The 26532-nt window shown below is 30.8% G+C and overlaps 3 protein-coding genes and 1 long non-coding RNA gene across 4 annotated transcripts in view; 2 read left to right on the forward strand and 2 right to left on the reverse strand.

The window, feature by feature from the left end:
* The window catches only part of jumu (Forkhead box protein N4 jumeau), a 41208-nt gene extending 35123 nt beyond the window's left edge, over positions 1-6085 (reverse strand). The window contains exon 1 of the mRNA XM_075288436.1: positions 5505-6085. Coding sequence (XP_075144551.1) covers positions 5505-5564 — 60 coding nt within the window. The 5' untranslated portion in view covers positions 5565-6085. The remainder of the gene's footprint in view (positions 1-5504) is intronic.
* Positions 6086-10747: 4662 nt separating this feature from the next.
* On the reverse strand, positions 10748-19439 carry sle (slender lobes). The gene is made up of 7 exons (XM_075288444.1): positions 19261-19439; positions 18967-19068; positions 15077-18900; positions 14896-15010; positions 11782-11861; positions 11604-11718; positions 10748-11543 (listed from the first exon to the last, which is right to left on the reverse strand). Exons 1-7 carry the CDS (start codon positions 19289-19291, stop codon positions 11008-11010), a joined length of 4803 nt encoding a protein of 1600 aa, XP_075144559.1. The 5' UTR covers positions 19292-19439; the 3' UTR covers positions 10748-11007.
* Positions 19440-22538: 3099 nt separating this feature from the next.
* Positions 22539-23562, forward strand: LOC142219484 (uncharacterized). The gene has a single exon (XM_075288452.1). The coding sequence runs from the start codon at positions 22552-22554 to the stop codon at positions 22780-22782; it is 231 nt and encodes a 76-aa protein (XP_075144567.1). The 5' UTR covers positions 22539-22551; the 3' UTR covers positions 22783-23562.
* A 2327-nt stretch (positions 23563-25889) lies between these two features.
* LOC142219606 (uncharacterized) lies at positions 25890-26394 on the forward strand. The gene is made up of 2 exons (XR_012717659.1): positions 25890-26123; positions 26181-26394. It is a non-coding gene; the product is annotated as an uncharacterized LOC142219606 (long non-coding RNA).
* Positions 26395-26532: the final 138 nt, after the last annotated feature.

Consider the following 26532-nt stretch of genomic DNA (forward strand, 5'->3'; position numbering starts at 1 on the left):
CCTAACCTAAGTTTTCTACAGAAATACAATTTTGACAAATTTTTCTAGAGAAATAAAATTTTTGAAAAATTTTTTTGTAAAAACAAAATTTTGAAAAAAAATTTTTATAGAAATAAAATTTTGAGAAAATTAAAAAAACAAATAAAAGTTTGGCAAAATTTTCCATAGAAATAAAATTTTGACAAAATTTTCTATAGAAATAAAATTTTGAGAAAATTTTGAAAATTTTCTTTAAAAATAAAATTTTCTAGAAAATAAAATTTTGACAAAATTTTCTATAGAAATTAAAATTTGACAAAACTTTCCATAGAAATAATATTTTAATAAAATTTTCAGTAGAAATAAAATTTTGACAAAATTTTCAGTAGAAAAAAAAAAAATTCGACAAAATTTTCTATAGATATAAAATTTTGACAAAATTTTCTATAGAAATAAAATTTTGACACAATTTTCTATAGAATAACATTTTGACAAAATTTTCCATAGAAATAAAATTTTGACAAAATTTTCCATAGAAATAAAATTTTGGCAAAATTTTCCATAGAAATAAAATTTTGAGAAAATTTTCTATAGATATAAAATTTTGACAAAATTTTCTACAGAAATGAAATTTTGACAAAATTTTTTTATAGAAATGAAATTTTTACAACAATTTCAATAGAAATAGATTTTTAAATTTGGTAGTGTTTTGGTAAAATTTTCTTCAAATTTTGGTAGATTATTTTTGACACGTGTGACAACCGTGCTCAAGTATCGTGCTGCCACTATAACTTTTCCAATTTGTATAACTTTTTAGATGTCCTACTTCTATAGAAAATTAAGATGAGCGGTTAAATATTTAAGGCAATACGGCTATATTTGTAACCGTAGTTATATTCCAACCTAGCACGATGGGGCTCATTTTCGGCTTGTGAAATAAGGATTATCATGCATCTAATTTGAAGAAATACCCTCAATGTACCACCCATGTTTTTGGACCCAACTTCCAAATCCTTCTCATTACAGAGAACTATATGCCTAAATTGAAGTATTTATATATTTTGAATTCGCCAAAAGAAATTTGTAAGTTTTGCAACTCCGCATATCGGACCAAGAAAGTATATTAATGTTAAATAGTGCATTGTTTAGAATACCATGGGAGAATGATAACCACCCTAAGGAACTTGAGTTTAATGGGCGTAAAAACCAAAACCTTTTTACAGGTGGTTAAAACCAACAAGACATGTGACTTTTGGATACAGCTTTAAGAAAGTCTTTTTGCCATAAAATTGTGTCAAAGTGCAAATAAAAGGTATTTTTGAAAGGAGAGTTTAAAATAAGATCATAGCAACACATGCATTTTACATTTGTTGTTGTTTCTAAGTTATTCAATACAACTGACAATTGTGAAAATATATTTGGGTAGGCCGTTGTTGATTCTACGAACACTTGAAACTCAAGTACCTGTGGTTTAGAAGTGAAAGGACATGTGTCAATACCAAAGAACATCATTGTTTTCTGTTATCTTTAATCTAAAACGGATATGCATTTTCCTTTTCTGTGGGATGATTTTAGAAATAATCTAACCATTACGGCAGGATTTGTTATGGATTCCATATCAGCGGCATTTGGTAAATGAATAGTTCTTTTCAATGAAAATTTATTTCAAAATTTTCTACAAGTGGAGCTAGAGTATATTCCCAAATCTCAAGAATTTATTTTTCTTTTAACGAATAAAAAATAGATGTACTCTCGGACACCAATACAATTTTAATTTGAACGTCTCCTTAAGGAGAACTATATTACCAAGATTTAAGTTAATAAGATTCAGAGTTAAGAAATTATGGCCTAATGAAAATTTTGCAATTCCGAATTTCGGAACATGGGGGAATAATCATTAAAGGCGAATTCGTTTCAGTCAATCCCAACAATAAGTTGGCATTATCGTTCTAAAATGGCAATTTTTTAATGGTTACTTTTTATTAATAATTAATTCACCGAAAAAAAATATTTTCAATTTTTGCATTGGATCATTCCCTATCAAATTATAAAAAAATTGCCACAAGAAGATATAATTTTGTGTTTGCGGTTTTACTTTTGAACTCGAACATACAACCCATCTTTAGGGCAATTTTGTTTTGGACCCTATAATAGTGTCATTCTGAAGTTATTGCTTAGTCGTAATGTTGACGCGGGTTTCCCAAATCCAAAAGATACAATTTAGCTATTTACATTTTTAAAGCAATTTCCAAGATGTTGCACTTTTTACCAGTGCTGCCAGTGTTTTTGTAGCTCTTGTCCCCAAATTGGAATCCCCAAAAATCCTCAACTTAATATAAAAAAATACCCACAAAAATCCTCAAGACATTTACGAAAAAATTTTTATGAAAAATAATAAAAATGTTGGAACATTTCACTGCATTGTATAGGGACTTCCCGGACCTTATAACATATACTCTCGACTCTAAAAATTCTTTGTATATCACAAAGTGAAGTAAAGGAGTTTGTTTGGTAGTTTCAATATCATCCACGTTTCACAATAAAAATGTCATCAGAGGCGGAAAGACATATTTTCGGAGTTACGGGCCCCTAAAGTTGTCATCATCATTATTTAGTATCCATCGCACATAATCATCCTAAAAGTAAAATATTTCAAATAACATGGACCCGGAGAGGTCCTGGGTTCGCGTTAGCCCACTTTGGACACTGTCCATAGGAGAAAGTCTTAAACCCCGGCCGAAGGCCGTCCATCTGTCATGTCATCAGAGGAGGAAAGACCTATTTTCGGAGTTACGGGCCCCTAAAGTTGTCATCATCATTATTTAGTATCCATCGCACATAATCATCCTAAAAGTAAAATATTTCAAATAACATGGACCCGGAGAGGTCCTGGGTTCGCGTTAGCCCACTTTGGACACTGTCCTTAGGAGAAAAGTCTTAAACCCCGGCCGAAGGCCGGCCATCTGTCCACTGTGGGTTTGCGTTAGCCCACTTTGGTCTCTGTCCATAGGAGAAAATCTCACACCCAGACCGAAGGCCGGCTACCTATCCCCTATGGGTTCGCGTTAGCCCACTTTGGACCCTGTCCATAGGAGAAAGTGTCAAACCCCGACCGAAGGCCGTCCACCTATATCCAATTTTTAAGGGAAGCTATCTCGAAAACTACGCTCTTCCGACAAAATTTTTACTTAATATTTTCTGCTTAAAATGTACTAGTTTTACCAAATACGCAAAAAAACGGAATTCTATTCATTTCATGAAAAATTGCTGTCAAAATAAACAAAAAATATAAAGGAAAATACCGATTTTCAGATGTCTATATCTCGAAAACTAGGCTTTTCCGCCAAATTTTTTACTCTACATTTTCGACTTAAAATCCCTTCTCCTACACTAAAAAAATTGTTTTTAACAACTTGTGCTAAAGTAGATTTGTTCCGATATAAGGAACTTCTAATTCATACCTCAAGTAAATCGCTTTTTAAATACCCGAAATGATTTCACAATAATAGAAAATGTCTTAGTTAATTAGGGTAAAAAATAGCGCTTGGACCTCTTCAGTCATTTCAATTCCACATGCTCCATTTGTAATATTCTGGGACCTACTTTAAAAAGGAAAGGTTTGAAAAAATTTTGAAATTTCTAGAAATTCCCCCAGTCTCCAAATCAAAAATCTCGACCCAATACTCGATAGAAAATCTACAATTTGGGCACAATTTTCCAATACTGGCAACACTGTATATTAATAAAGCAAAAATCTCGCTCTCGAGACTCTGACTCCAAGTTTGGGACGATTCATTGTAATTCAGTGTAAAAATATATGGCAAAAATTCCAGAATAAAAATTCTGAATTGGTATTTCAAAAATCTCAACTTTTCTGTAAAAAAAAAATAAAATCAAAAACCATTTTTGAAAAACAAATTAAAAAATAATTTTAAACTTGCCCGCCTCAAATAAAGGGTGATTCTTTTGAGGTTAGGATTTTCATGCATTAGTATTTGACAGATCACGTGGGATTTCAGACATGGTGTCAAAGAGAAAGATGCTCAGTATGCTTTGACATTTCATCATGAATAGACTTACTAACGAGCAACGCTTGCAAATCATTGAATTTTATTACCAAAATTAGTGGCAGAAAATCCGCTTTTTTATCGACAAATTTTGTTCAGCGATGAGGCTCATTTTTGGTTGAATGGCTACGTAAATAAGCAAAATTGCCGCATTTGGAGTGAAGAGCAACCAGAAGCCGTTCAAGAACTGCCCATGCATCCCGAAAAATGCACTGTTTGGTGTGGTTTGTACGCTGGTGGAATCATTGGACCGTATTTTTTCAAAGATGCTGTTGGACGCAACGTTACGGTGAATGGCGATCGCTATCGTTCGATGCTAACAAACTTTTTGTTGCCAAAAATGGAAGAACTGAACTTGGTTGACATGTGGTTTCAACAAGATGGCGCTACATGCCACACAGCTCGCGATTCTATGGCCATTTTGAGGGAAAACTTCGGAGAACAATTCATCTCAAGAAATGGACCGGTAAGTTGGCCACCAAGATCATGCGATTTGACGCCTTTAGACTATTTTTGTGGGGCTACGTCAAGTCTAAAGTCTACAGAAATAAGCCAGCAACTATTCCAGCTTTGGAAGACAACATTTCCGAAGAAATTCGGGCTATTCCGGCCGAAATGCTCGAAAAAGTTGCCCAAAATTGGACTTTCCGAATGGACCACCTAAGACGCAGCCGCGGTCAACATTTAAATGAAATTATCTTCAAAAAGTAAATGTCATGGACCAATCTAACGTTTCAAATAAAGAACCGATGAGATTTTGCAAATTTTATGCGTTTTTTTTTTTTAAAGTTATCAAGCTCTTAACAAATCACCCTTTATAAAGGCCATAACTCCAGGCCTTTTTATGTCTACAATTCATATGATTTTATTAATGGTGGCAAAATTTAAAAAAACGACATTTCCAAGTGGAAGATGTGCAGCAAATAAAATACAACAACAAAGCTCATTGCCACCGGCAACCACAACTCAAACTCTATGGAACATCGTTATTGTTGTGTTTTTGTTCCCATCAAATTCTTACATATAACCTCTCTCTCTCTTTTATGTTCTCTGTCTGACATTCGCTCTTTTTGGTTCTCTACAATTCATGAGCTGAATTAAAGGAGAGAACATATTTTTTTTTTTTTGTTTTCTTCAATGTGGTGAATACGAATATAAATATGAAAACGAAATGGACAACTGTGAGCCGTTACAGAATTCAAAATTATTCTCAATTCACCACCAAATGAAAGTAAAACGAGATTGAGATTAGGAGAATAAAAAAAACATCCAGTATATTCTTGCATTCTATTTTGTTTTTGTGAAGAGTGAATGTGTGTGTGTGTGCGAGTATATACAAATACACATTTTGCTTGTCGGCACCTTGGGGTTCGCAACATCTTTTCCATACCAGCAGAGCCCGGCACAACCGGCGAATCAATAAACAATGAGAAAAGAAATAACGAATTTTATACATACCGCATATTTATTAAGGAATCCATCATGAAATCCACTTGAGTATTCCTCCAGTTCGAACATTTTTGAAAACTCCTTTTGTTTCTGTTGCTTCGAAAATTCTTTGTTTCCAAAAACACAAAATCCCAAATTACTTTGGTATTTTTTTCCACTGAAGTCGATGATGTTGATGATTTGCAAAATATTTTTTTTTCTTGTAATTTATTGGTTATTTGCGGTATATATTTTTTTATATATGCATATGTAGGTATTCCACTATATATGTGTGTGTATGTATGTGCGTATTCATGTAATATTTCGATAGAATTTATATTCTTGTTTCGTTTTTCCTTTGGTATATATGACTTATTACGATATATTATTTTATCAAAAATAATTACAAAACACAACTGCTAGTTTTATTAAATTAAAAAAATTTAATTTCATTCCGATTTTTGTTTTGCGCGCTATCTTTTTTATTTGACGTACAAAAAAACTTGCCGGTTTCTTACTAGCACACACACACGCAACAACAACTTCAATAGAAACAAATTCCGCTCATGTCTCTTGTTGTTGTTCTCTTCACGACTGAAAAAATGGGAATGAAAACTTATTGCTGAACATTTTTGTCTTTAACATTCCCACCACAAAACATACTAAAAACTACATTAAACATACTAACAGAGCTCTGTTAAATAACGAGAGAGTCATATGTAAAAAAATAGGTGCAAACAAAAATTGACGTTTCTATCTACCCTCTTTTACTGTTAAAGACAGTGTCGAGTAGAATTATGTTATGTGTACTGTTACTTTGGGCGGCAACAACAATTTGTGTGTGTTTTTCGCATGGTATTTTAGCAATGTGATGATTTTAGGGATGCCAATTCAGGAAAAGAATGATTTTAGATCTCAGAAAACATTGATATAAAAGTATCTTGTATGAAAATAATTGATTTTTTCAGGTACATATACTTTGAATTTTGCGATAAGGTGGGTACTAAGTTCGAATGTAGACACTAAAATCAAAACTAAATCAGAAAAAACAGAATAATATTATATCTTCTTATTGCAAATTTTTGTATAACTTGATAGGGAATAACTCAATGTAAAAATTGAAAATGTTTATTTTCGGTGAAATGAATTATTAAATAAAAGTAACCGTGAAAAAATTGCAAATTTAGTGCTATAATGCCAACTTTATACTGGCCTATAGCCACGAAATAAGTTTTAAGGTGCTCTAATTTAGATTGGAGGTGTTTTGGTCATTTTTATGGCCAAAGAAATCCAGAACAGAAATGAAATTATTTTTCTTTGATTTTTTTTTTATTTGTACAGACGGGGGTAACAAAAACGAAATGTTTATCTGATGGCCTCAGTTGCCGATGCTTTTCCTATTTTAGAAATAAAATTTTCTATAGAATTAAAATTTTGACAAAATTTTCTATAGAAATAAAATTATGACAAAAATTTCTATAGAAATAAAATTATGACATAATTTTCTATAGAAAGAAAATTTTGATAAAATTTTCCATAGAAATAAAATTTTGACAACATTTCTATACAAATAAAATTTTGACAAAATTTCTATAGATATAAAATTTTGACAAAATTTTCTATAGAAATAAAATTTTGACAAAATTTTCTATAGAAATAAAATTTTGACAAAATTTTTATAGAAATAATATTTTGACAAAATTTTCCAAATGTTTATCTAGTGGCCTCAGTTGCCGATGATTTTCCTCTTTTAGAAATAAAATTTTCTATAGAAATAAAATTTTGACAAAATTTTCTATAGAAATAAAATTTTGACAAAATTTTCTATAGAAATAAAATGTTAATAAAAAATTTCTATAGAAATAAAATTTTGACAAAATTTTCTATAGAAATAAAATTTTGACAAAATTTTCTATAGAAATAAAATTTTGACAAAATTGTCTATAGAAATAAAATTTTGACAAAATTTTCTATAGAAATAAAATTTTGAAAAAATTTTCTATAGAAATAAAATGTTAATAAAAAATTTCTATAGAAATAAAATTTCGACCAAATTTTCTATAGAAATAAAATGTTGACAAAATTTTCTATAGAAATAAAATTTTGACAAAATTTTCTATAGAAATAAAATTTTGACAAAATTTTCTATAGAAATAAAATTTTGACAAAATTTTCTATAGAAATAAAATGTTAATAAAAAATTTCTATAGAAATAAAGTTTTGACAAAATTTTCTATAGAAATAAAATTTTGACAAAATTTTCTATAGAAATAAAATTTTGACGAAATTTTCTATAGAAATAAAATTTTGACAAAATTTTCTATAGAAATAAAATTTTGACAAAATTTTCTATAGAAATAAAATTTTGACAAAATTTTCTATAGAAATAAAATTTTCTATAGAAATAAAATGTTCATAAAAAATTTCTATAGAAATAAAATTTTGACATAATTTTCTAAAGCACTAAAATTATGACAAAATTTCCTATAGAAATAAAATTTCGACCAAATTTTCTATAGAAGTAAAATGTTGACAAAATTTTCTATAGAAATAAAATTTTGACAAAATTTTCTATAGAAATAAATGGTTAGCATGCCCGCCTTGCATACACAAGGTCGTGGGTTCGATTCCTGCTACGACCGAACACCAAGAAATTTTTCAGCGGTGGATTATCCCACCTCAGTAATGCTGGTGACATTTCTGAGGGTTTCAAAGCTTCTCTAAGTGGTTTCACTGGAATGTGGAACGCCGTTCGGACTCGGCTATAAAAAGGAGGTCCCTTGTCATTGAGCTTAACATGGAATCGGGCAGCACTCAGTGATAAGAGAGAAGTTCACCACTGTGGTATCACAATGGACTGAATAGTCTAAGTGAGCCTGATACATCGGGCTGCCACATAACCTAACCTAACCTAAAATTTTGACAAAATTTTCGAAAGAAATAAAATTTTGACAAAATTTTCTATAGAAATAAAATTTTGACAAAATTTTCTATAGAAATAAAATTTTGATAAAAAATTTCTATAGAAATAAAATTGTGACCAAAATTTATTATTTTATGAAATAAATAAATTTAATTTTCTATAGAAATAAAATTTTGACAAAATTTTCTATAGAAATAAAATTTTGACAAAATTTTCTATAGAAATAAAATGTTAATAAAAAATTTCTATAGAAATAAAATTTTGACAAAATTTTCTATAGAAATAAAATTTTGACAAAATTTTCTATAGAAATAAAATTTTGACAAAATTTTCTATAGAAATAAAATGTTAATAAAAAATTTCTATAGAAATAAAATTTTGACAAAATTTTCTATAGAAATAAAATTTTGACAAAATTTTCTATAGAAATAAAATTTTGACAAAATTTTCTATAGAAATAAAATTTTGACAAAATTTTCTATAGAAATAAAATTTTCTATAGAAATAAAATGTTAATAAAAAATTTCTATAGAAATAAAATTTTGACATAATTTTCTAAAGCAATAAAATTATGACAAAATTTCCTATAGAAATAAAATTTCGACCAAATTTTCTATAGAAATAAAATGTTGACAAAATTTTCTATAGAAATAAAATTTTGACAAAATTTTCTATAGAAATACAGTTTTGACAAAATTTTCTATAGAAATACAGTTTTGACAAAATTTTCTATAGAAATAAAATTTTGACAAAATTTTCTATAGAAATAAAATTTTGACAACATTTTCTATAGAAATAAAATTTTGACAAAATTTTCTATAGAAATAAAATTTTGACAAAATTTTCTATAGAAATAAAATTTTGACAAAATTTTCTATGGAAATAAAATTTTGACACCGTGGTGCAATGGTTAGCATGCCCGCCTTGCATACACAAGGTCGTGGGTTCGATTCCTGCTACGACCGAACACCAAGAAATTTTTCAGCGGTGGATTATCCCACCTCAGTAATGCTGGTGACATTTCTGAGGGTTTCAAAGCTTCTCTAAGTGGTTTCACTGGAATGTGGAACGCCGTTCGGACTCGGCTATAAAAAGGAGGTCCCTTGTCATTGAGCTTAACATGGAATCGGGCAGCACTCAGTGATAAGAGAGAAGTTCACCACTGTGGTATCACAATGGACTGAATAGTCTAAGTGAGCCTGATACATCGGGCTGCCACATAACCTAACCTAACCTAAAATTTTGACAAAATTTTCGAAAGAAATAAAATTTTGACAAAATTTTCTATAGAAATAAAATTTTGACAAAATTTTCTATAGAAATAAAATTTTGATAAAAAATTTCTATAGAAATAAAATTGTGACCAAAATTTATTATTTTATGAAATAAATAAATTTAATTTTCTATAGAAATAAAATTTTGACAAAATTTTCTATAGAAATAAAATTTTGACAAAATTTTCTATAGAAATAAAATGTTAATAAAAAATTTCTATAGAAATAAAATTTTGACAAAATTTTCTATAGAAATAAAATTTTGACAAAATTTTCTATAGAAATAAAATTTTGACAAAATTTTCTATAGAAATAAAATGTTAATAAAAAATTTCTATAGAAATAAAATTTTGACAAAATTTTCTATAGAAATAAAATTTTGACAAAATTTTCTATAGAAATAAAATTTTGACAAAATTTTCTATAGAAATAAAATTTTCTATAGAAATAAAATGTTAATAAAAAATTGCTATAGAAATAAAATTTTGACATAATTTTCTAAAGCAATAAAATTATGACAAAATTTCCTATAGAAATAAAATTTCGACCAAATTTTCTATAGAAATAAAATGTTGACAAAATTTTCTATAGAAATAAAATTTTGACAAAATTTTCTATAGAAATACAGTTTTGACAAAATTTTCTATAGAAATACAGTTTTGACAAAATTTTCTATAGAAATAAAATTTTGACAAAATTTTCTATAGAAATAAAATTTTGACATTTTCTATAGAAATAAAATTTTGACAAAATTTTCTATAGAAATAAAATTTTGACAAAATTTTCTATAGAAATAAAATTTTGACAAAATTTTCTATAGAAATAAAATTTTGACAAAATTTTCTATAGAAATAAAATTTTGACAAAATTTTCGGAAGAAATAAAATTTTGACAAAATTTTCTATAGAAATAAAATTTTGACAAATTTTTCTATAGAAATAAAATTTTGATAACAAATTTCTATAGAAATAAAATTTTGACAAAATTTTCTATAGAAATAAAATTTTGTTTTAAGAAATTTATAATTTTATGAAATGATTATATTTAACTAATATGTAAAAGAAAAACTGCCCCAATCTGTATTAAACACCAAACAATTTATTGATCCAATTGTTGCCAAAACATAAAAATTTTGCCAACATAAATGCATATAGAAAAAAAAACAGTGTATGTGTAAAAACGATGGAAAACAAGAAAAATATTAACTGCAATTCGATCTGGTCTGATAATGGAAAGTGATTATATAAATGGATCTTAGTCCATATTCAGACTAGATGGTTGACAAAGTAACAAAATAACATTAATAGCTACAATATGGAACTGAAATAAATCTCTTTTAATAATTGCTATGAAGTGGTCGACGCTCTCGTAGTTGTAATATCTCACGTGCAGAACTTCGCTTAATATCACCCCGAAACATTGCATTTTGCTTAAAATTTCCACATGCTTGTTGGTAGTTTTGATGATTATGTTTTTTCAGGATACGCGAACAATGTGAAGCTCTTGGCAGCTCTTCTTCCACAAAAAGTCCAGATTGTGTCCACTGTGGCTTAGGGTATGTTTTCTTCTTAATTTCATCTTTGCGCTTTCGTTTGCGATCACAGACATATTGGAATTCTGGGGTATCAAGGGCTGAGAATTGTATATCGAAACCACGAGCGCATGGTGTAGCTGGACTTTCATGGAATTCCATACCATTGCATGTATAAATGGAACGTTTAGTAGGAGTAATTGGTTCGACACACACTTTTCCTGTGGGTAGCTGTATAATTTCACATTTCTTCTTCTTCTTTTCAGGCGTACGCAGGGTTTCAACCACATTACCTGCGGAAGTGGTATAATTTCGACATTGTTTGTTATGTTCTAAGAAAGCTGAAATAGGTATGAAAGTAAAATTTGGTTTGTGGTCTTTATAGTCTATAAAATATTTACCCTTTTTAGTCTTCTTAGGTCTACTCTTTTCGATTTCTTCAATGGCTTCGAGAATATTTGCAGGCAAATGTCTGGAATTTTCTACATCTTCATCGTTTTGTTCTTCATCATTTTCCTAAAAATTAGGATAAATAAGTTAATTTGAAGTGGTTTATAATTTGGTATAATTTAAACTTACAGAATAATTTGGTTTCCCAATTATAAGATCAGCTGATGCTTTGAGAGCACGTGTGACTGCAGCAACTCTCTTAATTTTATCTAAAAAAAAAAAAAAATTAAAACATGTAATAGTAACTAATTGTATTTGATTTTTATACAAACTACACTGGACTTTTAGTAGACTTTTTATGTGTATAGAACATTTTGTCGAAATTTTAATTTTATATGTTTTATATAAAATTTCGTTGAAATTCAGTTTTTATAGCAAATTTCGTTGAAATTTAATATTTATAGAAAATTTCGTTGAAATTTTGTTTTCATGGAAAAATTTGTAAAATTTTGTTTTTGTAGAATATCTCATCAACATTTTATTTTTATAGAAAAATTCGTCGAAATTTAGTTTTTATAGAAAAATTCGTCGAAATTTTGTTTTTAAAGAAAATTTCGTTGAAATTTTGTTTTTATAGAAAATTTCGTCGAAAATTTGTTTTATAGAAAATTTTGTTTTTATAGAAAATTTCATTGAAATTTTGTTTTTATAGAAAATGTTAAAATTTTGTTTTTTTAGAAAATTTTATTGAAATTTTGTCTTTATAGAAAGTTTCGTCGAAAATTTGTTTCTAAAGAAAATTTCGTCGAAATTTAGTTTTTATAGCAAATTTCGTTAAAACTTTGTTTTTATAGAAAATTTCGTTGAAATGTTGTTTTCATAGAAAATTTCGTTGAAATTTTGTTTTTATAGAAAATTTCGTTGAAACTTTGTTTTTGTAGACAATTTCGTCGAAATGTTTAATAAACATTTTCATCATAATTTTATTTTTATAGAAAATTTCATCGAAATTTTAATTCGTTGAAATTTTATTTTTATAGAAAATTTCGTTGAACTTTTATTTTTATACAATATTTCGTCAAAATCTTGTTTTTATAAAAAAATTGCTCGAAATTTTGTTATTGCAGAAAATTTTGTCGAAATTTTAATTTTCTAGGAAAATTTCGTTGAAATTTAGTTTTTATAGAAAATTTCGTTGGAATTTTGTTGTCACGGAAAATTTCGTCAAATTTTGTTTTTGTAGAAAATCTCATCAAAATTTTATTTTTATAGAAAATTTCGTCGAAATTTTATTTTTTCTGGAAAATTTCGTTGAAATTTTTATAGAAAATTTCGTTGAAAATTTTGTTGAAATTTTGTTGAAAATTTTGTTGAAATTTTGTTTTTATAGAAAATTTCGTCGAAATTTAGTTTTTATAGATTATTTCGTTAAAATTTTATTTTTATAGAAAATTTCGTCGAATAAAAAATTTGGTTGAAATTTTGTTTTTATAGAAAATTTCGTTGAAATTTTTTTGTTTTAATTAGTTTTTATAGATTATTTCGTTAATATTTTATTTTTATAGAAAATTTCGTCGAAATTTTGTTTTTAAAGAAAATTTATAGAAACTTTCGTTGAAGTTTTGTTTTTATAGAAAACTTCGTTGGAATTAAATTTTATTTTTATAGAAAATGTCGTCGAAAATTTGTTTTAATAGAAAATTCCGTTGAATTATTCTTTTTTAATTTGTTTTTATAGATTATTTCGTTAAAATTTATTTTTATAGAAAATTTCGTCGAAATTTTGTTTTTATAGAAAATTTCGTTGAATTTTTTTTTAATTTGTTTTTATAGATTATTTTGTTAAAATTTTATTTTTATAGAAAATTTCGTCGAAGTTTTGTTTTTAAAGAAAATTTATAGAAAATTTCGTTGAAGTTTTATTTTTATAGAAAACTTCGTTGGAATTAAATTTTATTTTTATAGAAAATGCCGTCCAAAATTTGTTTTAAAAAAAAATTTATAGAAAATTTAGTCGAAATTTAAATTGAAATTTGTGTTTTAATAGAAAATTTCGTTGAAATTTTGTTTTTATAGAAAATTTCGTTGAAATTTTTTTATAAAAAATTCCGTTGATTTTTTTTTTTATAGAAAATGTCGTTGGCATGTTAAGAAAATTTTGTCGAAATTTGGTTTTTATAGAAAAAATTTTGTTCTTATAGAAAAATTTCGTCGACACTTTGTTTTTATAGAAAGTTTCGTTAAAATTTTGTTTTTATAGACAATTCGTTGCAATTTTTTTTATAGAAAATTTCGTTGATATTTCGTTTTTATAGAAAACTTTGTTGGATTTTTTTATAGAAAATTTCAATTTTTTTTTTGTAGAAAATTTCTTTAAAACTTTAGTTTTATAGACAATTTCGTCAAAAATTTGTTTTAATAGAAAATTTCGTTGAAATTTTGTTCTTATAGAAAAATTTCGTCGACACTTTCTTTTCATAGAAAGTTTCGTTAAAATTTTGTTTTTAAAGAAAATTTCGTTGAAATTTTGTTTTTATAGAAAATTTCGTCCAAAATTTGTTTTTATAGAAAATTTCGTTGAAATTTTCTTTTTATAGAAAATTTCGTTGAAATTTTGTTATTGTAGAAAATTTTGTCGAAATTTTAATTTTATAGAAATTAAAATTTCGTTTAAATTTTGTTTTTATAAAGTTTCGTCGAAAATTTGTTTCTAAAGAAAATTTCGTCGAAATTTAGTGTTATAGAAAATTTCGTTTTCATAGAAAATTTCGTTGAAATTTTGTTTTTATAGAAAATTTTGTTGAAACTTTGTTTTTGTAGAAAATTTCATCGAAATTTTTAATAAAAATTTTCATTAAAATTTTATTTTTATAGAAAATTTCATCGACATTTCAATTTTATTGAAAATTTCGTTGAAATTTTATTTTTATAGAAAATTCCGTTGAAATTTTATTTTTATAGAAAATTTCGTTGAAATTTTATATTTATACAATATTTCGTCGAAGTCTTGTTTTTATAAAAAAAATTGGTCGAAATTTAGTTTTCATAAAAAAATTCGTCGATATTTTGTTTTTATAGAAAATTTTGTTTGTACAGAAAATTTCGACTTCTTTGTAAAAAAAAATTTCGTTGAAATTTTGTTTTTATAGAAAATTTTGTTTTTACAGAAAATTTCGACTTTATGTAAAAAAATTCGTTGAAATTTTGTTTTTATAAAAAATTTCGTTGATATTTTGTTTTTATAGACAAAACTTGTCATAATTTTGTTTTTATAGAAAACTAACGATAATCTAGACCACTAACCTTTTTTCTTAAATTCCTTAGTGATTGGGGCAAATAATTTATCCTGTTTTGAGTCTGGCGACAAAGACTGCCGTTGTAAGGCCTTCTTACTCTTTTTGGATAGCTTAACTTTGCTCTGTAAATACAATTGGGCATTATTAACATACTACGATAATAAAAAAATATCTTTTGTAAAAGAAACCTTTTTATAGTTTTGCTTTGCTTCAAGTTTGGCACGATTGGCAGCCTCCAATATTTCATCGCAACGATTAAGTATACGGCTAATGCTGTTATTGTGTTTCTTTGATACCTTTTCTCGCGGTGTGGAACTATGCTTCACATTCGAGCATAGATTTTTATTTGAACTCAAATTTTCCAGAGAATCTACAAAACTACTATCGATGACCAATTTGGATCGTTTATGCAAATGATGTGCATCTAAATCAATAATGCTGGCATCATGACCCTCAGTAGTACCAGAAAAACTCTTTGATAGACGTTTTCGCTTTGTGGTCTGTCGATCAAATTCCGCTTTGCGTAATTCCAAACTATGAACAAAGGATTGCGATGGATTAAACTCATTAGCTGAGAGAAGGCCCAGACTTTTACGTTTTGACTTGGAAGCCTTTGTAGAAGAGCCAATTTCCATATCAGGATTTGTTGGTAAGACCAGAGATTGGCGTCGGGTGCGCACTAATGGATTTCCCAAAGGAATGTGTTTTATATTTTCTAAGATATTTAATTCTTCAGAACTGAGGACAACATCCTCATTTTCTTGATCGTTTTCAGATGTTGACGATGATTCTTCTGCACCCTTGGTTGTGGCTTCAATAACAGCGGTATCAACTTCGCCTCCATTTATGCGAACACCAATAGTAAATGATCGCTGTAGAACACGTTTTTGCAAAGAGTCCCGTTTCTTATTTTTGGGATGAGTAAATGAAACACTTAAGCCCTTATTATGTTTAAATTTGGATAGCATTTTGTCAGCATTCTCTTTATCATTGTCGCTATTGGAATCCTCATTACTAACCCCATCATCTTCGACATTTTCATTGTCACATTCTTCCAAATCTTCTTCTTCTTCTTCGGTTGTTACACGCATATTGTGCATGATGCTTTCATTTGCAAAACCATTTTCCATTTTTTGGTCAGAATCGCTTTCTTCCTTTTCATTTTCATTCGATTCTTGGATGGATACATAATTCTTCATTCGGAGACTAACATTTGTTACAATTTCCTCCTCCTCCTCCTCCTGTTCCTCCTCTTCTGGGTCGCATTGAGTATCTTCTTCTTTGGAGTTTCCATTCTGTTTTTCAAACTCTCCGGCTATTTCAGGAGAAGCATCAACGTCGGGATTGAGATCACGTACCGATTTATTAAACCGATCAGATTGATTGAGTTTTCGCAAAATGTCCTGACGAGATTTATTTGCATCGGTTTTATTGGCTTCATCCGATTGGGAATCACTGTCACCCTCGCTTTGCAAGCGCAAGGCAGAATCGCTAAGTTTCGAGTTGTTGAGTGATGTAGCTGGTTTTTCTTCTGGTCCTGTGATAGTAGTTTCCTCCTTTTCTTTGGATGATTTTGACTTATTGAGGACAACATCTTCTTCATCGGATGACGAAGAAGCGTCATTTACCCTTTGTATTCTTTTATAAGTTTTCTTCTTTTCACGTTTCTTTGATTCAATCTCCTTTAATTCCTCCACATCCTCTTCCTCGTTTTCATCATCACTCTCGGTTCCCAGGTGATTTGCATCATTTTCTTCGTCCTCGTTGTCAGAAACAATGAAAGAATCGTTTTCACTACCCTCTTCCTCATCGCTGCCATCATTTTCACTATCTGTGGTATGACTACCGATAGATTCACCGTCGATTGGTATCTCATTTTCCGACATTTCACGTCTTTCTTCTGAATCCATAGAATCTCCACTTTCGTAATCATCTACCACCATGGCTTCATCATCATGGAAAGCGTGTTTTCGTTCATAAGGTTTTTCCGGTTCGTCTCCTTCGGAAAGAATTTCGTTCTCCTCTGTCTCCTCACCACTTTCGTCATCGGATTTCCATTCTGTGCGTTTAAGGAGCTTTTTCTTTTGCTTTTTCACTTGCGCCTTTGGGTTCTCATTGGGAAGTATTGTTTTAGTCGTTTCCATTTGTTCATCTACTATGGTATCAAGTTTAGTAGATCCATCAGATTTAACACGAGGATTGCACCACTTAAGAGAGATGTTATCGTTTTCATCTGCAATATCTGAAGAATCCTTTGAAGGTGTTTTTACTACACTAACCTCAACTTTTTGTGGAGACTTGGTTGGACTTTCAATTTCTTTTCTAGGAGAAAGAGTTTTTCGTTTCCCAACTTTGGGCGAATTTGGCTCTTTTTTATCCTTTTCTTCTAGAGCCATATTTTCATTCGGATTGTCCTCATTTTCGTCATTTTGATTCCCAGATGAATTCTCGTCTTTGCTTTGTTCTGACTTCTTTTCCATTCGACTTTCTTCAAATAGTTGCGATTGATCTCCGTCATCTTCTTCTATATCTTTTTCAATATTTTTTCTCATGATTTTTCTTTGTGGCCTCTCGACGACTTCTTGGGTCTCTGGTATTTCCATGTCACTTGTGTGAACACTTAAAACTGAGTCATCATTGCGTGAGCCATTTAGAGGACTATCGATTTCAATAAAACTTTTGGTTTTTGCACTGCCAGGTGTTTTGGGATAAATACTCTTTTCACATTCGTCATCGGAAAATTGTGCATTGATGAAAGCAACTTTAGTTTTTGCTTTGTTTGAACTTTCATTTGTAGTGGCTGTCATAAATGAAGTCGATTTTGTTGGAGTTTTGCAAATTTCCTCCGTTTCATTGGGATCTACACTCATTTCCATGACATTATCAGTATCGCTTTTCAGATCTTCAGGATTTTGTAAGCCTTTGGATGCTGTATGAATTGCAAGTTCGTTGATGTCCTCTTCGGGTTTCTCTTCTGGCATTTCCAGTTTTATAACAATGTCTTGTGGATCATCCGCTTCCATAACTATAACACTCTGTTCTTTATCAATGGGACAAGTAGATTCATTAGTGGCCTCGGATTCCCGTTCGATCTTGGGATTCTCAACATTATTGTTGTCTTTATCTATATCATGCTTGGAAGGAGTTTGACCCTTTCTTACCTCCTTGGGAGTGGTAGTCTCATTTTGAGAAATGATATCGACATCCTTTTGTTGCTTTATTGGGCTGTTAATTGCCTTTGGTTTGTTCACTTCATCTAGCATTAGGCTGTCATTTTTTTCAGCATCTTGTTGTGGTTTTAAGGGGCTGCTTACTTCCATCGGAGTATTATCTGAATTCTGCGGAACATTATCATCATTATCTTTTTCATCCGTTTGATTTTTTCTAAGACTTTTGTCAACTTCTTGATCATTAACTTCCGTTTCCAAAACGACAGAACTTTCATTGTTCTTTTCTTCTGCTATTTTCGGAGTATTATGCTTATCTAGAGTAATTGATTTTCTATTATCTTTTGAAGGAGTTACTGTTTGATTATTTATGTTCGTGGGTTCATCCTTCTTAGGCGAGTTATTTTCCTTCTCCTCATTGGCATCTTTATGGTTCTTTTCTTTAACTTCAATGTCTCCATTGATTTCTTTCAGCATTGGTGAATTACGCAAAGACTTTCTTTTACCTTTACTGGCACTCACTGTTTCTAAGGGTTTCGCTGCCAACTTTGTCTGCTGGGGAGACTTTGATTTCGAACGAGTCATTCGACTATTTTCTAGTTCCTCTGGCAATGTATCAAAATTTGGAGCTTTAACTCCGACAGATTTTACAGGCGTTTCAATCTCAGCGGACATGCTACGACGTCGAGTTGTTCGCCTAGCTGGAGAAGCTTTTTCCACATCATTTTCAGCAATGGAGGATATAGCTCCTGCTCGTTTAGCGGGGGTTTTAACTGGTGTTGCCGTACCAGAGAGTGAATTGCGACGGGTCATACGTGGTTTCAATGGTGAATCCGTAGACAATTCTGTGAATAATGACAAATTACTATTAAATAATCATCGGAAAGGTTATAAACGATATCAATACATACTAGATGCTGCTGCTGTCACTTTTGTTGATTGAACTGGAGTTCCAGGCCTGCTGGAGCTATCGCTATCAACAGATGTTATGCGTTTTCGTAGGGCACGAGTGACTAAAAATTATTAATGAAATTCATATACATTTTTTTTATCATTTGGTTGCATGTTTCAATGTGGCGTTCATTTTAAATAAAAACGGTTCTTTTGCACACATTATATGTGTGTGAGTTCCGTGCATATGACCCGCGCAAAGATTGCATTCTTTGCTCCAAAGAAAAGCTGTAGCAATTATGTTTTTTACTTACCTCGACCTCCTGAATCAGTTACACTATCCATTGCAATTAAATGTTTAGTTTAAAAATTTCTCCAAATATCAATTTGTTAAATAAAAATTATTCGTTTAATATTGTGAAATTCGAGACAAATAACGCACTAGGTCCTCAAGCCATGTGAATTCAAAAAGAAAGCACTCCACAAAGCAAAGCGTATGTTGACTACTGATAATTTCTCAAGTAACACCCTAAATAGACGCTCGTTTGCGCGCGCGTTAATGGTGAATGCAGTACATAAATCAAGCAAACTCACCATACAGCAGACCGTCTACACGTCTCAATTTAGTGATATCCATTTATTGTCGAAACTCAATAATAGGCCTGTTTATTTTACCTTGCCAATATATTTTTGACGTTATCTTAGTACTAGGCTTAAAGCCTAGTACTAATGGTGTTTTCTTTTCTGAAAAAAGTGCTTTGCCGTCATTTTGTCTGTACAGAATGCGCATTTTTAAAATGTTACCAGCAACCTAAAAAAATGCTATCATTTCAGCGGGCAGAAAAGAATTCAAAGAAGGAAACAGGGCAATCGCAGCACTCTCGTTTGTTGGCAGTGCTGAAAATGCCCGTAATTTGCCTCTATGCGTGGCACTATTTTCACAACAGAATTCGAAGCCTTTTCGCACTTTTGCCTGTTTTTTTAGAAAAGAACCTAAAAAGTACATTTTCCGGCCAAAATGCAAAAAAAGTGCGCATATTTCATAAGAAAAGAAAACGCCATAAGATAACGTTTTCGCACGAAAAACTGTTATACTCCATATAAAAAACGTTAGCGCGGAATAAATGCGAAATCTTTGTTTTGAGCATTTTCAACCACATATTTATACAACCCTGGATTTTTCGCAGGAAAAAAGGCAGGTATATTATTTCGCATAAATAAGTTAACATCCCTGGGCTTGTGACCCTATTTACGGAGATAAGGTAAGTACTATGTTCGCTTTTCGCGTTGAAATTTTCGTGGTTACTTTATTAAAACAGCTCAACACAAAGCAGATAAATTGACTCAATTGATGCGCAGTTTCTTGTTCCTCTAGATTTCGACAAGACGTTACAGGAATAAGTTTGTTATCAATTATAATTTTGATTATTTAAAGAAAAGTAGTCGCGAAAATAAAGTGGTTTTCAACTCGAAAACCGAACATAGTACCCACCAATAAATGAAGATATTCGTTTTTCGCGAAAACGAACTTAGTACTAGGCATTAAGGCCGGTATGCACCTCTAGCGAAATTTTCGGTAGGAAAAATTTATTTAAGTCTACAACAAAAAAAAAAACAGGGCTGTGTACACAAATTTTAAACCAGCTAATCGCTTTTAAAAATTGTTAATATATGTTCCAAATATTCCTCAAATAAATTGTTTATTATTTACAGACCTTTTAAAACTTTTACGCACACAATGATTGTAATAAATTAAATGTTTGCTGCCAAAATATGCTTTTGACAACCCTGTTATTTTCATTAGAGGAGCGTACCAGCTTACGAAATTGAACGCTACCGAAAATTTCGTTAGCATAAATAGCAATGCATTTCTTATGGGAATGAAATTTTTCGCTAGAGGTGCATACCGGCCTTTAGATGAGTACTAAAGGCCGACACACAATGAACACGCAGCTTTATTCTTCACTGTTTTTTTGCTTCGCAGTAAGTTGAAGCGTTCATAATTATATGAGAATGCGCACAATAAATATAAGCTTGGCACCGGAGCGTGAAAATAAGTTAAATAAATTTTAACTTTTTCGGCTTCTATTGGCTGATTTGCTTTTGACGCTAAAAATATTTGTTGCTTTCAGGTTTGTATATGGAAATATAAGTTTGTTTATGTTTATGAAGCGACAAATATGATTTTCAATGTGTGTTGGAAAAAAAGAAAGACGCTTTAAAGCAAAGAAAAAGCTAATCATACGCCTGCTTTTTTTTCATTGTGTTTCGGCCTTAAGGTGAGTACTATGTTCGAGTTTTTCACCAAAACACTAAATTAAAAGTGCAAAAATATATATGAAGACGATAACATTTTTATCAAGTCTCTTCAAATTATGGATGGAAAAGATATAACGTATTTATTGCGAACCATTTAATATTTCAAAATTAATTGATTAAAAAAAGTAACCGTGAAAATTAGCTGGTTTTCAGCTTGAAAACTGAACATAGTACTCAGCTTTAAGTTCGGGTTTAAAGGCCGGTACTCTGTTCGGTTTTCGCGTTGAAACTCCATACAAAATCAAAAAATGCGAAAAATTTGCGAAATTTTTTCCATTTGTGATACTTTGTTTTTTCGTGTTGAAAAACTGACGTTTATAGCACGGCGCCATTTGCAATGTGAATTAAGAAATAATTTATTTATTAAAAACTATTTGTGCGGGTTTATAAATCAAACGCGGACCATATTTTTGTTCCGAAACTATACAAAGGATCAAAGGAATAGCAGATCAATTGCCCAAGGAAAAATAAAATGTTATTTTGTAAAAACAAGCAACAACCACCAACTTAATCCAATATCGCTCCCTGTAAAATAGCGCTCCAAGCTACCTAAAAAAACGCCGCTTTCTATGTGCGAAAAAATGGTTTCCATAAAAATTTTTCGCAAGAATGAACATAGTACCGGCCTTAAGGTAGGTACTATGTTCGGTTTCCGAAGCGAAATCCCATACAAAACCAAAAATGCGAAAAACTACCGAAATATTTTTTCATTTGTGGTACTTTGTTTTTTTTTTCGAGTTGAAAAACTGACATAAAGTGCATAGTCCCTAATTAGGTCGGCTTTAAATCCTTCCATATGTTGAGATTAGTTAGTTTCAAAACATGGCGCCATTTGTAATGTGAATTAAGAAATAATTGATTTATTCAAATGATTTGTGTTAAATTAGAATACAAAAGTGGTTCGCGTTGTTATTTAAAAATGCAATTAGATTGACGAAATAAAAATAACGGAGTGCTATATGTATATAACATATATAACAGCATCTGGTTCTGTAGCCGTTTCTGCCACAGTAGCATCTGCCCTCACATCCCTGACACCCACAATTGCAGCCACTACATCAGCTACAGTGAACAACTCCAACATAGCACCCTCAACACCTGCCACGACCACAGTGGCTGTGACCGCAAATATTGTATTGCAATAACCAAATATAACGGCCGCCCAAGTAGTGAGTGGTCCCATTGGGGTGGCAGCAAATACTACTCCAACATTAGACTATTACTAATTCTTCAAATGCAATATCCACTGTTGCTGCCGTTAGTAATACAAATGCAATACTAATGCAATGGTGGTTTCACAATCATCCACAATAGTATCACCAGCAGCTGGATCGAATGTTGTTGTTCCCACCACTACAATGGCTTTAGCAGGAGCTACCGTGGGACTTAAGTCTGGTCCAGATATTACAATGACATTGAACCGTATAAATACGGCAGAGAATGAAGTTGATGTGGAGGAATGTTTACCAGGTGATGTTGTTAAATTGGATTTTGCTGGCGAAGAAGTGGCCGGGTGAAATTTTACCCCTAAGGAATGTCTTTTAGGAGTTTCCAATCGGCGACCGGTGCCCGTTGGAAACTCCGCCTATTACAACAGTACCATCATCGCTTCAGCCATCAGCAACAATAGCATTCCATCAGCGTCATATTGTAGAGATACAACCAGGCCACCATTTATCATCATCCCCTGCTAATTTAGAATTGACTAATGTTATGCAACATAATGTTTGCACAGAACACGAAGAAGTAGAAGAAGCTAATTGTCATAATACTGCAGATGTAATCGATGAAGATTTCTTTTTTAAAATATGCTTAAAAACGATTTCGTCTTATCTCTGTAAACCCAGTGCTTCTACATTCAACACCCATTTTTTACAAAGAAATGAATTGTATTTTTTTTTAATTGGGTGGTCTTATACGTTTTATACTTTTTAATATAAAATTAGTAAATTTTTCTGAACAAAGTTATATCCAAAATAAATGTTTATAGCAAATAATTAAATAATTTTTATTTAAATAGCAAAATAATTTTCTTGTATTCATCATTTGTCCAAAATGATTGCGATAGGCTGGAATGAAACGATTTAATTTCGTTGTGGCTTTTAAATTTCAGTTAGCGGCATTCTTGCATTTTATCAATTCAAAACACTGGTTGAATTTCATAACGTGACTGAAATAGTTATTGGAACTTATACATTGGGAGAGTATAACATCCTTCAGTAAACCAGCCAATTGCTTCTCAATGTATTAATTTCAGTCAACGAAGAGTCTGGTATAGAACACTAACATCCCTTTGTGACGAAATATAAGTCGGGAACAGTGACTTTGGCTTAGGAACTACCCTTGAACTTGAGTTATGGGCTTAAGTTGGTTGTTCCCCCCGATGTAACAACATTGGCAAATTAAATGGCGTTATTATCCTTTGTGGGAACCGTGGTGGTGACCACTGGATTTGAAATTGCTAGTGAGGCGGCAACAGCATGGTATTGCAATGCGATTGTGTAGATATTGTGGACACCAACGAATTAAGTTTGTTGATGAATGAGTCCATTGCTGCGCATGATGTAAAAGTTAGCATAACACCGGAATTATATGTTTTTTTGATGTGCGTTACAAATTGACGGTATCCATTTGGAAAAGCTGAAGAAGACAATGTACCACATGTTGTAAAAGCTGTTGCAGAATGTGGTAAGACACCAGGAGTAGAGCGGCTGGAGCTTTATTCTTAACAATTATTAGTGTCCAGTGCTGTATGAGATTTTTTGCAAAACAATCCAAAAACTGGTAGAAAAACACTTTTCAAAACAATTATCATGAATGCGTGTATGTAAACAATCAGCTGCTGCGTATGTATAAGTAAAAATAGTATGACATTTGGCCATGTTGTCAATTAAATTGCGGACAAATAAACGCGGAATAGCTCCAAAATAGCTGTTTTCTTCGTTCGAAATGTATTGTCAACACTCTCATTTTTCAACGCGAAAGAATGGTTAAGGCCGGTATGCACCTCTAGCGAAAAATTTCATTCCCATAAGAAATGCATTGCTATTTATGCTAACGAAATTTTCGGTAGCGTTCAATTTCGTAAGGTGGTACGCACCTCTAATGAAAATAACAGGGTTGTCAAAAGGATATTTTGGCAGCAAACATTTAAATTATTGCAATAATTGTGTGCGTAAAAGTTTTAAAAAGTCTGTATCTGTATCAACAATTTATTTGAAAAATATTTGGAACATATATTAACAATTTTTAAAAGCGATTAGCTGGTTTAAAATTTGTGTACACAGCCCTGTTTTTTGTTGTAAACTTAAATAAATTTTTGCCACCGAAAATTTCGCTAGAGGTGCATACCGGCCTTTAAGTGAAGTTTTTTTCGTGCCAACAAACATAGTACCCACCTTTAGGCGCTAAATTGAAAACTAAATCAGTAAAAAAAGGCATAAAATTATACATATTTGTTGCAATTTTTCTTATAACTTGATTAGGAATAACCCCAAACAAATTTTCACAAAGTTTGTATTCCTTAAAATTGATTATTACACCCAGAGAACTGGTTGGTTGCAATTCGATCATTACAATAAGGAGATAATTACATTAACTTATTTTTTTTTGTTACAAGAACAAGGTTTTGATTATTTCACCCATCATATATCCAACACAACAAAGCTCACAAAAGGGCTGTTTTTTTTAGCACTGGATGCAGCATTTGTATGGGCTATCCAGAACATCGTTGCACTGGTGTTCTATACTGAACAACTCATCAGTGCAAGACGCGGCAGATTGCCAGATTGTATTTTCATAAAATGACGCTTCTTTAGCAATTTATTGTGACTAATTTATCGAAAAACATGAAATTCAAAGTGGTACAGTGTCATAAATAATCGCAGCAGTAAATATTTATTACTATTTGAGCATTTCATACATTAAAAATGCAAGATTGCACTTCTTTTCTGTGATTGTTTTTAAACAGCTGATGACAGTGTTGCATATTTTTTGAGATGTCCGGGATAAACGAGTACTCTTTTTCTTTTTTATTTTAGTCCTTCACGGCTTAGGGTATACAGTTCTAAAAGAAAACAGGCCTAAAATCAAATAGGAATTCCCATAACCATTCAATTGGTTACAATAACCAATGCCTATCTGTTTAGTTTTATGTTTTTAAATTGTGGAGCTAACCACAAGCATAGTGAGACCTACATCATGGGAATCAACACATGGTTATTACCCTGCCAGCATTTCAAAGTTCAATTTCATCCTCATCGCTACCACAGACTCGTAAGTGACTATGAAATGTACATGAAAGTATTTTGCCATCACTATTGTTACAAGTGTCATTTTATATTTTGTGAAACACCAAGCGCACCTAGCTTCTTATAATTTATTAAAATAAAATCGATAATGAAGTGCTGAAAACATAGTTATTTCGCTTAAAATTCTAAAAGGTATATTGGTGAACAATTGTGTTTTACTTGACCACAATCCCTGCCAGCATTTCAAAGTTCCATTTCATCCTCATCGATACCACAGACTCGTAAATGTCACCACAACCATCGCGAACTGTGATGGGGGAAGCATATCAAAAAGTACAAAATGTACATGAACGTATTTTGCCGTCACTACCCTGCCAGCATTTCAAAGTTCCATTTCAACCTCATCGTTACCACAGACTCGTAAATGTCACTTCAACCATCATGAAAAGGTACATCAAAAAGTACATGCAAGTAATTTGCCATCCCTACCGTTAAAAAAGCCATTTTTTTTGTGAAACGCCAAGCGCAACCAGCTTGTTATATTTTAATTAAATAAAAACGAAAATAAAGTTCTGAAAACATAGATTATACGCTTAAAATTGTGAAAGGTATATTGGTGAACAATTTGGTGATTTTCCAAATGGAATAAAGTGATTGTTTTTCAGATATTTTACAGACACGCTGCCTCCATGGAAAAAAAACACTGGTTGATAGACGCAGCAACATGTAACTCGCTACTTGTAACTCAACATCATCATTAATGCCAAAAATTATGTTAAATGTAATGTGATAGTGGTATAAATGTTATATTTTTAAGAATTTGTAAATGTTTAATCAAATTAATAAATATCTAAACAAACGTGTTTTACTCGACCACAATGATTCTTTTACAACTATCTTAAAATGCACTTTTTCTGATTGTTTGGAGGGTCCCTTATTGGCGTCGTTCTAAATTGATCTATAAAGGCACCTAATAATTGCACTCATGCGAAACATTTTTGTAGTAACTTGGCGTGG

This window comes from Haematobia irritans, chromosome 1, assembly GCF_050003625.1.
Source record: "Haematobia irritans isolate KBUSLIRL chromosome 1, ASM5000362v1, whole genome shotgun sequence".
Classification (NCBI taxonomy): domain Eukaryota; kingdom Metazoa; phylum Arthropoda; class Insecta; order Diptera; family Muscidae; genus Haematobia; species Haematobia irritans.

Excerpts from the sequence above, each read along its gene's own strand:
- sle (XM_075288444.1), bottom strand. The coding sequence starts at position 19,291 with ATGGATAGTGTAACTGATTCAGGAGGTCGAG. Across the intron at positions 19,069-19,260 it reads AACTGATTCAGGAGGTCGAG|TCACTCGTGCCCTACGAAAA; the intron begins GTAAGTAAAAAA and ends AATAATTTTTAG. Across the intron at positions 11,719-11,781 it reads TTGGGAAACCAAATTATTCT|GAAAATGATGAAGAACAAAA; the intron begins GTAAGTTTAAAT and ends CCTAATTTTTAG.
- LOC142219484 (XM_075288452.1), top strand. The coding sequence starts at position 22,552 with ATGGTGGTTTCACAATCATCCACAATAGTATCACCAGCAGCTGGATCG.